At 36.5% G+C, this 13,091-nt stretch overlaps 1 protein-coding gene across 1 annotated transcript; it reads left to right on the forward strand.

The window, feature by feature from the left end:
- Nucleotides 1-2,871: 2,871 nt before the first annotated feature.
- Nucleotides 2,872-3,027, forward strand: K441DRAFT_541694 (uncharacterized protein; the record flags this gene model as incomplete). The annotated part of the gene is made up of 1 exon (XM_067642660.1): nucleotides 2,872-3,027. A coding segment is annotated over one exon (156 nt), but the record flags the coding sequence as incomplete, so codon positions are not given.
- Nucleotides 3,028-13,091: the final 10,064 nt, after the last annotated feature.

Here is a 13,091-nt window from a genome sequence, read left to right on the forward strand (position 1 = left end):
ACCTTAAAAATGCTTACAGAGCTTATAAAGCTCTATTTAAAATAGGAGAAGAAGTTTAGCGGAGAACTGTATAATATCCTTAATTTAAAGTTATATATCTTCTATAACTGTTGCTAGAAGGTTAGATTAGAACCTAATTAATACCATATTGCTTATTTAGTTATGCTTAAGGGCCGAGCTAGTACCTTCTATTATGATCGTTTGGTAGGAAAAGGATACGATTTTAACTAAATGATATATAAAATAAGATGCCACTTTAAAATAGAGGAGAATAAGCAGCAGTATATGTTGGAGTAGAGAGAGACTACCTTCCTAAGAATTATTGCTATAAACCTAGGTGCCTCTTAACTTGATTGTCTTTAAAAGCTCTTTAATTAACTCTAGATAATTTAGTGTAGTTTATCCAAATTATATTAAGAGGACTTTAGCCTGCGCGATTAAGTTATTAGCGTATACTAAGGTGTTAAAGAATGTAACCTTACTCTCTTTAACCCTATAAGTACTTATAAAGGAGTATATGCTTAATTAAGATCCTCTATCGGCACCGCCCTACGCTCTTAAGAAGTACAGCAATTTAACGCCTAACTTTAACCTACTTTAATCGACCCAGCTGACCAATATAATTATAACTGGACTGATTAAACATATAGTGGTCGTGGTAGGGGATATAATAGAGGGTATAATTAACGTTAACTATAAAGCAATTGTGGAGGTCCTTGTGGAGGTTTATTTTGTAACAATTGGCAGAAGAAATGCTATATTTGTAAGAAGCCAAATTGCTAGTTAACTAGACACCCCCTTAATAGACAAAAGGAGGCATATAATAAGTTTCGCTAGAGCGCACGAAATATTAGAAACTAAGAAGTTACTATAGCCTACTTCTAAAGCTTCCTGGTTTAATATAAAGGCGAAGAAGATCTTAAGGGTGAGATTGACGAGGCTGAACAGCTCCTTATAGATATGGAAATTGAGGACTACTCTCCCGACTAATACTTTACTGAGTATAGTAAGGTAAATGGTATATAAACCGTTGCTATCCTTAATAACCAATCTATACTCCATTCTATTATAAGGTTAGATATCTTTAATAAGCTAAAGGAAAGTTCCGCGTTCTCCTTTAACGACAAATACTTAGCAAACGTCTTTTATAGTATTATGCTAGATACTGGAGCCGTAGGAGTATCTATAGTAGGAGAACCCCAAGTCCAAGCTCTTTAGCAGCTTAATAGTTCTATTTAGATTGACTAATTAACGGCAGGCTAATATATAATTTGCTTTAGCAAGGGTATTATAATTTCTCTTGGCACAATTAAGGTCCAAACCCCGTTAGGATATATTACTTTCTATATTATTCCCGCGAACACCCCGTTCCTATTCTGCATCTAAGATATAAATAAATTAGGTGTTAAGCTTAATAACCTTAAGAATATGCTTATCTAGGGAGATAATCGGGTGCCTGTTGTACGTAAGTAGGGTTACCCTTAGTTGCTCCTCTAATAGCTAGAAAGGAGTGTTGCTTAGAGCCACTTAACTAAGTTAGAGCTACGTTAACTATACCGTCGTTTTGGCTACCTATCCGTTTATTAACTGCTTAGGGTCCTTTAGCGAGTAGGCTATAAAGTTAAGGCTAAGATAATTAAGTATCTTATAAAGTACTGCTATTAATGCTAAATAAACTAGAAGTCCCTAGGCCGATTTAAATTTACCCTTAAAGATAACTATAACTTTAACTTTTCTATTATTATTGATGTTATGTACCTTAGCGGTAAGCCAGTCCTCTAAGTTGTTAACTTCTTAACCTCCTTCTAAGCCGTACGTTTCTTAAGGGATATGTTGGCTAAGAATATATGGGATACTCTTTAATTATGCTAGATTAATGTCTACCTAGAACCCCCTAATTAAATTATTTATAATATAGGAAAGAACTTTTTATCTATAGAGTTTTAATAATAGGTAAAGGCAATGGCAATTAAGGTTAAGGAAGTCCCTATTAAGGCATATAATAGTGTTAAAAAAGTGGAGCGATATTACGCGCTATTACGCCATGTATATAAGATTATTTCTTTAAAACTAGAAGGCGCTAGCGAAGAGCTTATCTTATAGATAGCTGTTAAGGCTGTTAACGATTCCGCTAGCCTAGATGGGCTCGTACCTACGCTGCTAGTCTTTAGCGCCTACCCTTAAATAACTAACGATTCTCCACTATCTCCCTCTATTGTGTAATGAGCTAAGGCTATTCACAAGGCAATAAAGGAGGTACGACGTCTCTATGCTACACGCTAGGTCAACGACGTATTAGGAATAAGAAATGGCCCAAATACCTTAACTACGCTCGATCTGCCACTCCAAGCTAAAGTACGCGTATGGCGTAAAAAGAAAAAATGGTTAGGCCCATATAAACTCATTACAATTAATGGTTAAACTTGTATAATTTAGATGCCTTATAGACCCACTTAATTCCGTTTAACTGTTATTAAGCCCTACTATAAAGATAACAATTCTAAACCCCTGCAGGATGCCCCAGAAGATGCCCTAGAGGATGCCCTAGAAGATGCCCCAGAGGATGCCCCAGAAGATGCCCCAGAGGAGAACCACGATCAACGTGCCCTAGAAGGCGACTACGATCCTAATACAATTGTAGTAGATGTGCCGCAACTACGACGCGGCAGAGGTCGCCCGAAGGGATCACGAAATCGCTAACATCTTGTCAATTTTAAAGAGCAATTTGTTGCTGCCATCGAGAGTGGTACTAAGTTGTTAATAGCCTTTATAACAGCTAAAGAGAAGGCTAACTTTAAGCTTGTAAAACAGCTCTAAAAGGAAGATCGTATTATAACTCTAGGAGCTCCTTTCTAAGCATCTAATAAGTAGGAGATTAACGGTCTTATTGCGAGAGGAGTCTTTAAATTTAAGAAGTATGAACCTACTAAGTTTAATAGAGTTCGCATCTTTAAGTTAAGAATGGTTAACGAGATTAAGGGCAAAGCTACTAACGCCCTATTTAAGAAATTAAGACTGGTTATTTAAGGCTATAACAATAATAGTAAGGAGGTAATCCTTACGTAATCCCCCACGATTTAACGAGCTAGTTAGTAAGTTATTATTGCGCTAGCCCCCTCCTTAATAAAGAATAGAATGGCGGTTTATCTGCGAGATATTACCTAGGCCTATACCCAATTAGAGACGCACCTCTAGCGCTTAATATTGGCATATCTCCTAGAGCAAATTTGCCATTAATATCCTAAAGATACAATTATGGTTGTTCTTAAGCTATTATACGGAATTATAAAGGCAGGAACTTATTAGTGGGCTACTTACAGTAAGCACCATAAAGAGAAGCTTTTAATAACTACTTCTATATTTAATCCCTGCTTCCTTATTATAAATATAGGAACTCTATTCGGAATTATTAGCATGCAAACTAATAATATAATTATCTTAGGTGACGACCAGTTCTTAGCTCTTAAAGAAGACGAGCTAGTAAAGGCAAATCTTATAGCGAAGCTAAAGGAAAGACTTAGTTTAATAATACTATTGCTTTTTAATAGATGCATCCTCTCCCTAAACGAGGATTCTATTACTTTACGCTAGAAGGGTTAAGGCAAAAAGATTGAGGTTATTAACGTTAATTCTCCAAAGTAAGGATATGTGGAGCAACGCGCTTGCGGAGCTTATATTGCTTCTATTTGTTAACCTAAGGCTTCCTTTAATCTCTCTATTGCCACTTAACACCAGAAACTAATTAAGGATAATGTTCTTGCCCTAAATAAGCGTCTTTCCTNGNAAATNAACTATCTTAATTAAGGACTACTCTACGTACCTATTAATCTTCCCACCACTAAGCTCTTCGTGTTTGTTAATAGGTCGTTTATAAATAATAAAGATTTTAGCTTCTAGCTAGGATATAAGATTATTATCGCGAACGAATCTACCGGAGAGAATGACTTTATAATCTACGGTAATCTTATCTATTAGAGCTTAACTAAGAGTAAGCGCGTTACTTAAAGCGTTCTAGCGTTAGAGATATATAAAATAGTCGGCGGAGTTAATATAGTAATTGCAATCGAAACTACCTTAAAGATAATTATAGATCGACTTAAACTTCCCGTTATCCCTATAATTGTATACACCGACTTATATTCCCTTTACGAGTGTTTAGTTAAGCTTAGTACCATAAAGAAGAAGCGCCTTATAATTAATATTATAGCACTNTAGCAATCTTANNAGCGTTAAGAACTCTTTAAGATTTAATAGATTAATGGCTAAGATAACCCGGTAGATATAATGACGAAGGCAAACCTAAATAAGGCGCTAGAGACGTTTGTTAATATAAATACTCTATATATACGAGTTAAAGGTTAGGTTAAGAGGGAATAGAAGATGCGGCGATGGCCGCTAAGGCGCTAGTGGTAAGCGAGCTAATAGCGATTTTCTATACCGGGTATGGAAAATTATAATTGGCTGGTAGAAGTCCGGGTCAGCAGAATAAGGTATGTTACCTACCAAAGTCTGCTATATTCTACCTACTGTTATATTATTATATACGGTCTGTTTACATATAGATAGTAACTATAAAAAGAAGAGTTGCCAGTATTGGGAATAAGGCAATTTGCCCTTATATGCGGCAAATTGCCATCACGTAAGGCAACTTGCCGTTACGTGCCGTCGTGGCACTAGCGCGGTAAGGAACCTTAAGTTCCTTACCCTCCCCTATCTAGAATAACAACCTTTTCCATCACTGTATCTACTTAAGTAGTATTGGTGATTTGCCCTGTGTTTCCAATAGGAAGGTTATATTATAACTCCTAGAGCTCCTTTCTAAGTATCTAATAAGTAGGAGATTAATAGTCTTATTATAAGAGGAGTCTTTAAATTTAAGAAGTATAACCCTACTAANTTTAATANAGTNNGNATCTTTAAGTTAAGNATNGTTAATNAGATTAANGGNAANGCTANTAANNCCCTATTTAAGAAATTAAGGCTTATTATCTAAGGTTATAACAATAATAGTAAGGAGATAATTCTTATATAATCTCCTATGATTTAACGAGCTAGTTAGCAAGTTATTATTATATTAGCTCTCTCCTTAATAAAGAATAAAATAGTGGTCTATTTATAAGATATTACTTAGGCCTATACCTAATTAGAGACGCACCTTTAGCGCTTAATATTAGCACACCTTTTAGAGTAAATTCGCTACTAATATCCCAAAGATATAATTATAGTTATGCTTAAGCCATTATATAAAATTGCAGAGGTAGGAACTTATTAGTGGGCTACCTATAGTAAGCACTATAAAGAGAAGCTTTTAATAACTATATCTATATTTAATCCCTACTTCCTTATTATAACCATAGGAACTCTATTTAGAATTATTAGTATATAAACTAATAATATAATTATCTTAGGAGATAACTAATTCTTAGCTCTTAAAGAAAATAAGCTAGTAAAGGTAAATCTAATAGTAAAACTAAAGGGGAAGCTTAATTTAATAATACTATTGCTCTTTAATAGATATATCTTCTCCCTAAATAAGGACTTTATTGCTTTACGCCAGAAGGGTTAAGGTAAAAAGATTAACGTTATTAATGTTAATTCTCTAAAGTAAGGATATATAGAGTAATGCGCCTATAGAGCTTATATTGCTTTTATCTATTAACCTAAAGCTTCCTTTAATTTATCTATTGCCGCTTAATATTAGGAACTAACTAAGGATGATATTCTTACCCTAAATAAGCGTCTTTCCTAGTAAATAAACCACCTTAATTAGAGACTACTCTATATGCCTATTAATCTTCCTACCGCTAAGCTCTTTATATTTATTAATAGATTATTTATAAATAATAAAGATTTTAGCTCCTAGCTAGGATATAAGATTATTATTACAAATAAATCTACTAGAGAGAATAACTTTATAATCTATAGTAATCTTATCTATTAGAGCTTAACTATAAGTAAGCGTATTACTTAAAGCGTTTTAGCATTAGAGATATATAGAATAGTTAGCGGAGTTAATATAGCAATTATAATTAGAACTACCTTAAAGATAATTATAAATCGACTTAAACTTCCCGTTATCCCTATAATTGTGTATACTAACTTATATTCCCTTTATAAGTGTCTAGTTAAGCTTAGTACTATAAAGGAGAAGCGCTTTATAATTAATATTTTAGCACTTTAGCAATTTTATAAGTATTAAGAACTCTTTAAAATTTAATAGATTAATAGCTAAGATAACCTAGTAGATATAATAACAAAGGCAAACCTAAATAAGGTACTAAAGACGTTTATTAATATAAATACTCTATATATATAAGTTAAAGGTTAGGTTAAAAAGGAGTAGGAGTATAATATTCTGTAAACCCTAGCTTAAACTAGCTAATTAGGATTTTCTATTCCCGGGATAGAAAATCACTATTAGCTCGCTTATTACTAGCGCCTTAGCGGTCCTCCTAATAAGATATCTATCACATATCTAGGGGGGTTATTTAGCACGGTTACGACCCGGGTTAATACGAGGTTAGGGCCACCCCTACTAATAACGCGCCCGAACCCCGCACTTAGTCGCGCAGCGACCGCCCCTAAGTACCCTCGCACGCGATTTTAGGCGAAAAGGTATATAATTTAAGTTTGATCGGTACTTCTAGGCGGTCGCGTAATGTTGCTTTAAATTTGAAATATTTATACTGTAGTGACCAAGACGCCTTAATATAGGACTATACTCTAGTAACCAAGACATCTTAATATAGGACTGCGCTATAGTCACTGCAGTCCTATATTAAGGCGTTTTAGTTACTATAGTCCTATATTAAGGCGTCTCGGTCACTATAGTGCAGTTATATATTAAGGCGTCTTAGTTACTACAGTTATATATTAAGGCGTCTTGGTTACTATAGTACAGTCCTATATTAAAACGTCTCGGTCATTAATATAGTCTTATATTAAGACGTCTTATTTACCATAGTGCACTTATATATAAAGGCGTCTTGGTTAGTCACCGTAGTGCAGTTATATATTAAGGCGTCTTAGTTACTATAGTAAAATAACTATTTAAATATTCTTATAAAGCCAATTTAAAGAATGCCGACCTCATAGCTATTCTAGCTAGTTAATAGCCTATCTCTTATCTCTCGCCGTACCGTCTTCTACGCGCCGTCTTATATCCTTAATTATCCTACGGCGACGGCTATAAAATATAGCCTCGCTATTAACCCGCCAGCGCGCCCCCTAGCAGCGATTAAGAGCTTTAATTAACGGCCCACCTACTAGTTCTAAAGTCCACTCAGCCCAGAGCTAAAACACTAAATTACCGCCCTAAAGCATCTTATATTTCCTTAGCGGCGCCTATAGGTTAAGAATAAATAAAAGAGGTTAAGTGTTAGCTTACGGCAGCTGCGGCAAAGGTATAGTAAAAGCTTACGGTAGCTGTAGCGGGGGTATAATAAAAGCTTACGGCAGCTACTATAGGGGTATAGTAGACGTTATAGTAGACGTTATAGTAAACAGCTAAGCAGGCTCTACGGCGGTAGATAGTTAAGGACCCCTTAGTATCTCTATAGGGGTTAAATATATAGAAGAGGGTTTATCTAAAGACGGAATCTAGCTGTTAACGCGTTTAGGAATGGACGTAGGTATAAATATAAATATAGGTGCGGGTATAGGTACGGGTATAAAGCCATCTAAAGACGGCCGTATAGACTCCGTAGGCCCTATCTAAATACCCGTCTTCCCTTACTAGATTTATATAGGTGCGAATAATACTAATAACCTTTCTATCTCGCTAAGGCGTTCTAAGATCGTTTGTATACGTAATTAAACCCCCTTTATCTCTAAAATCGCGGCCTTATATCTTAGCTTAGCTACGGCCTTATAAGTAGGCCAGTATTTCCACATTATTATCTTATCTAGTATAACTACGCTAGCTAGCAAGCTTTCTACCCATGTAGTGAACCTCTAGTACTCCTTACAGCCAAAAAGGGGGTCCTTTTATAGAGGGTAGAGCGGGAACTGCTTATATAGAATTACTAAGTCCTATAATAGGATTACCCTAAGCGTATAGAGGAGGCGTAGAAATCCTAAGCCTATAAGGTTAAGCCGTACAACCTTATTATCTGCCCTCTTTGGGTAGTAGGTCTCTATATATTTTAGCTAGATATTAGTCTTAGGCTATATCTTTAAACAAAGTACCTCCTCTGGCACCTTTTGTGTGCGGGGAAAAAAGTAGCCCTTTTCTTTCTTTAGGAAGCTAGTAATTAACCGCATAAACGCATAGGGTAGATAGCTAAGGTAGGCTCCTATTATTACGTCCGTATTCTAGCGTCCGGCCTATCTAATTTAGGTCTCCTTAACGCCACTAAGCTTAGTATGCTGGACGCTCTACTTATAGGCGCTATAAGTCTTCTCTTTTAAATAAATCCCTACCCCCTAGAATATCTTTTTATTCTATTTAAACTGCGTATAATAGCTTAACGGCCGTTATAGTACTTTAATACTACTAGGGAAGATATATAGGCTGTAGTAGTTCTCTAGCTGCTAAAAGGATAGGAAGCTCTTAGCGCCGTCCTTACCCTAGTAGTTAAAGAAGTAAAAGGCTATTATAAAGAGAGGGTAAAGGATAGGGTTAGTATTGCGTATATAGCCTATATACTTAACCTTACCGTGCTGATTCTACTTCCCTTATATTATTAATATAATTATATACGGCGCTAACTTGTCTAGTTTAGGCCCTTTATTCTCTAGTTTAATAAGGACAAAGTTAGCAAGCTAAACGTCCTATCTACTTTTACCCTAGGTAACAGTAGTATAGCCTAAGGAATAGGTTAGAAAACAGCAGCTGTATAAACTAGATAGGGTATATATAAACCTAATAAATGCTCAGCTATAGTTTAAAGGTAAGACTTAATTAAGCCTAGCTTCTTAAAGCCCGTCTCCTAGTACTAAGTAATTGCCTTTTTAAGCCCTTTAACGTCGTAGCCACTAGTAATTATAAATAGGCCTTAATTAATAAAGTTAACGCGTTAAATCCGGTCCTTATTACGGCAGACACTATCTAGTACCACTAAGAGCTTTGCCCCCTACAGTAGCTATAAGGTCTTACCTTCTAACTACTATATATAGAGCTTAGTAATAGTGGAGACGTAGCTATTTATAACTAAGTATTAGACCATCTCATTAAATAGGGCGTTTAGGGCCTCCTTATCCCATATCTCTTCCTCCTTTATAGCTTCCTCCCCTATAGCTACGGCTGCCCCTACAGCTGCCTTTCTCCCTAGCGGCCCTCCTACGGTTATCTTCTACCTCTTCTTTACCCACTCGCCATCTTTCTATATCTCTTTCTATTTTAACTTTCATTTTTAATAGCTAGCAGCCCACAATTCTTAATTAATAACTTACTGCTCTAAAAATAGGTAAAGCTTATCTTCCGTTACCTAGGCGCCGTCCGTATTACCTTCTAATCTTATATACTAGTCTTCTTACTCTTTCTACTTTAGCTTATACGCCCTTAAGGTATTCTTTAAGCGCTAGGCCTTATAAATATCCTATAGCTGTACTATCTAGGCCTTAAATTCGTTCTAGAGAAGGCTAGGGGGGCTTCCGTAGTAGACCGTAGGGTAAGAAGATTCTTAAGGGACTTTATATCCATAAAAGGTAAAGGGGTAGACGCGTAAGCGCGGTATAAGTAAATAAAGCTACTAAACACGTAAATATTAATGGAGAAGGAGAAGAAGAGGGCTCTATATTATAGAATTAAAATTATAATAGGCCTTTCTATATAAAATTAAAAGCCCTACGTAAGCTAAAAGCTAACGCGGGTATAAAAATAGTAGAAGGTTAAAAAATAGAATTGTTAAGGCAATAGTAAGGTTAATAGCGCGCGATAAGGACCTCTATACTAACCTAGTACTAACCTAGGCCTTAAAAACACGTCCGAAAAGTAGGGGCCACTATTAAAGGGGGGGGGTAATATTTAAACAATATATTAAAGACCTTAGGGGGTTATATGTAACCTAAGGTTATACTAAGCTTAACCCAGACCTCTAATACCTATTACATATCTAGGGGGGTTATTTGGCGCGGTTATAACCTAGGTTAATATAAGGTTAGGGCTACCCCTGCTAATAATACGCCCAAACCCCATACTTAGTCGCGCAGCAACCGCCCCTAAGTACCCTCGCACGCGATTTTAGGCGAAAAGGTATATAATTTAAGTTTAATTAGTACTTCTAGGCGGTCGCGTAATGTTACTCTAAATTTAAAATATTTGCACTATAGTAACCAAGACGCCTTAACGTAGGACTATACTCTAGTAACTGAGACGTCTTAATATAGGACTGCGCTATAGTTACTATAGTCCTATATTAAGGCGTTTTAGTTACTATAGTCCTATATTAAGGCGTCTTAGTTGCTACAGTGCAGTCGTATATTAAGGCGTCTTAGTTACTGTAGTTATATATTAAGGCGTCTTAGTTACTACAGTACAGTCCTATATTAAGACGTCTTAATTACTAGTATAGTCTTATATTAAGACATCTTGTTTACTATAGTACACTTATATATAAAGGCGTCTTAGTTAGTTACCGTAGTACAGTTATATATTAAGGCGTCTTAGTTACTATAGTAAAATAACTATTTAGATATTCTTACAAAGCCAATCTAAAGAATGCTGACCTTATAGCTGTTCTAGCTAGTTAATAGCCTATCTCTTATCTCTCGCCATACCGTCTTCTACGCGCTATCTTACATCCTTAATTATCCTACGGCGACGGCTATAGAACATAGCCTCGCCGTTAACCCGCTAGCGCGCCCCCTAGCAGCAATTAAGAGCTTTAATTAATAGCCTACCTGCTAGCCCTAAAGTCCACTTAGCCTAGAGCTAGAATACTAAATTACTGCCCTAGAGCATCTTATATTTCCTTAGCAGCGCCTATAGGTTAAGAATAAATAGAAGAGGTTAAGCGTTAGCTTATAGTAGCTGCGGTAGGGGTATAGTAGAAGCTTGCAGTAGCTATAGCGGGGGTATAGTAAAAGCTTACAGCAGCTACTACGGGGGTACGGTAGATGTTATAGTAGACGTTATAGTAAACGGCTAAGTAGGCTCTACGGCGGTAGACAGTTAAGGACCCCTTAGTATCTCTATAGGGGTCGGATATATAGGAGAGGGTTTATTTAAAGACGGAATCTAGCCGTTAATACGTTTAGGAATGGATATAGGTATAGGCATAAGTATAGGTATAGGTATAGGTATAAGTATAGGGCCGTCTAAAGACGGCTATATAGACTCCGTAGGCCCTATCTAGATACCTGTCTTCCCTTACTAGATCTATATAGGTGCAAATAATACTAATAACCTTTTTATCTCGCTAAGGCGTTCTAAGATTGTCTATACGCGTAATTAAACCCCCTTTATCTCTAAGATCGCGGCCTTATATCTTAGCTTAGCTACAGCCTTATAGGCGGGCCAGTATTTCCGCATTATTATCTCATCTAGTATAACTACGCTAGCTAACGAGCTTTCTACCTACGTGGTAAACCTCTAGTACTCCTCATAGCTAAAGAGGGGGTTCTTCTATAGAGGGTAGAGCGGGAACTGCTTACGTAAAATTACTAAGTCCTATAATAGGATTACCCTAAGCATATAAAGAAGGCGTAAAAATCCTAAGCCTATAAGGTTAAGCCGTATAACTTTATTATCTGCCCTCTCTAGGTAGTAGGTCTCCATACATTTTAGCCAGACGTTAGTCTTAGGCCATATCTTTAAATAGAGTACCTCCTCCGGCACCTCCTATACGCGGGGAAGAAAGTAGCCCTTTCCTTCCTTTAGGAAGCCGGTAATTAACTATATAAACGCACGGAGTAGATAGCTAAGGTAGGCTCCTATTATCGCGTCCGTATTTTAGCATCTGGCCCATTTAATTTAGATCTCCTTAACGCCGCTAAGCTTAACGTACTAGACGCTCTACTTATAGGCACTATAAGTCTTCTCTTTTAAATAAATCCCTACCCCCTAAAATATCTTTTTATTCTATTTAAACTGCGTATAATAGCTTAACGGCTATTACAGTACTTTAATACTACTAGGGAAGATATATAGGCCGTAGTAGTCCTCTAACTACTAAAAGAATAGGAAGCTCTTAGCGCCATCCTTACCCCAGCGGTTAAAGAAGTAGAAGGCTATTATAAAGAGAGGGTAAAGAATAGGGTTAGTATTGCGCATATAGCCCATATACTTAACCTTGCCGTGCTAATTTTACTTCCCTTATATTATTAATATAATTATACACGGCGCTAACTTATCTAGTTTAGGCCCTTTATTCTCTAGTTTAATAAGGATAAGGTTAGCAAGCTAAACATCCCATCTACTTTTACCTTAGGTAATAGTAGTATAGCCTAAGAAACGGGTTAAAAAACGGCAGCTATATAGACTAGATAGGGTATATATAAACCTAATAAATACTTAGCTACAGTTTAAAGGTAAGACTTAATTAAGCCTAGCTTCTTAGAGCCTATCTCCTAGTACTAAGTAATTGCCTTTTTAAGCCCTTTAACGTTATAGCCACTAGTAATTATAAATAGGCCTCAATTAATAAAGTTAACGCGTTAAATCCGGTCCTTATTACGGCGGACGCTATCTAGTACCGCTAAGAGCTTTGCCCCCTACAGCGGCTGCAAGGTTTTACCTTCTAACTACTATATATAGAGCTTAGTAATAGCGGAGACGTAGCTATTTATAACTAAGTATTAGACTATCTCATTAAATAGGGCGTCTAGGGCCTCCTTATTTTATATCTCTTCCTCCTTTATAGCTTTCTCCCCTATAGCTACGGCTGCCCCTATAGCTACGGCTGCCCCTATAGCTGTCTTTCTCCCTAGCGGCCCTCCTGCGGTTATCTTCTACCTCTTCTTCGCCCGCTCGCTATCTTTCTATATCTCTTTCCGTTTTAACTTCCGTTTTTAATAGCCAGCGGCCCGTGATTCTTAATTAATAACTTACTGCTCTAAAAATAGGTAAAGCTTATCTTTTGTTACCTAGGCGCCGTTTATATTACCTTTTAGTCTTATATACTAGTCTTCCCACTCTTTCTACTTTAGCT

Source organism: Cenococcum geophilum (assembly GCF_001692895.1).
Source record: "Cenococcum geophilum 1.58 unplaced genomic scaffold K441scaffold_5, whole genome shotgun sequence".
Taxonomy (NCBI): Eukaryota; Fungi; Ascomycota; class Dothideomycetes; order Gloniales; family Gloniaceae; genus Cenococcum; species Cenococcum geophilum.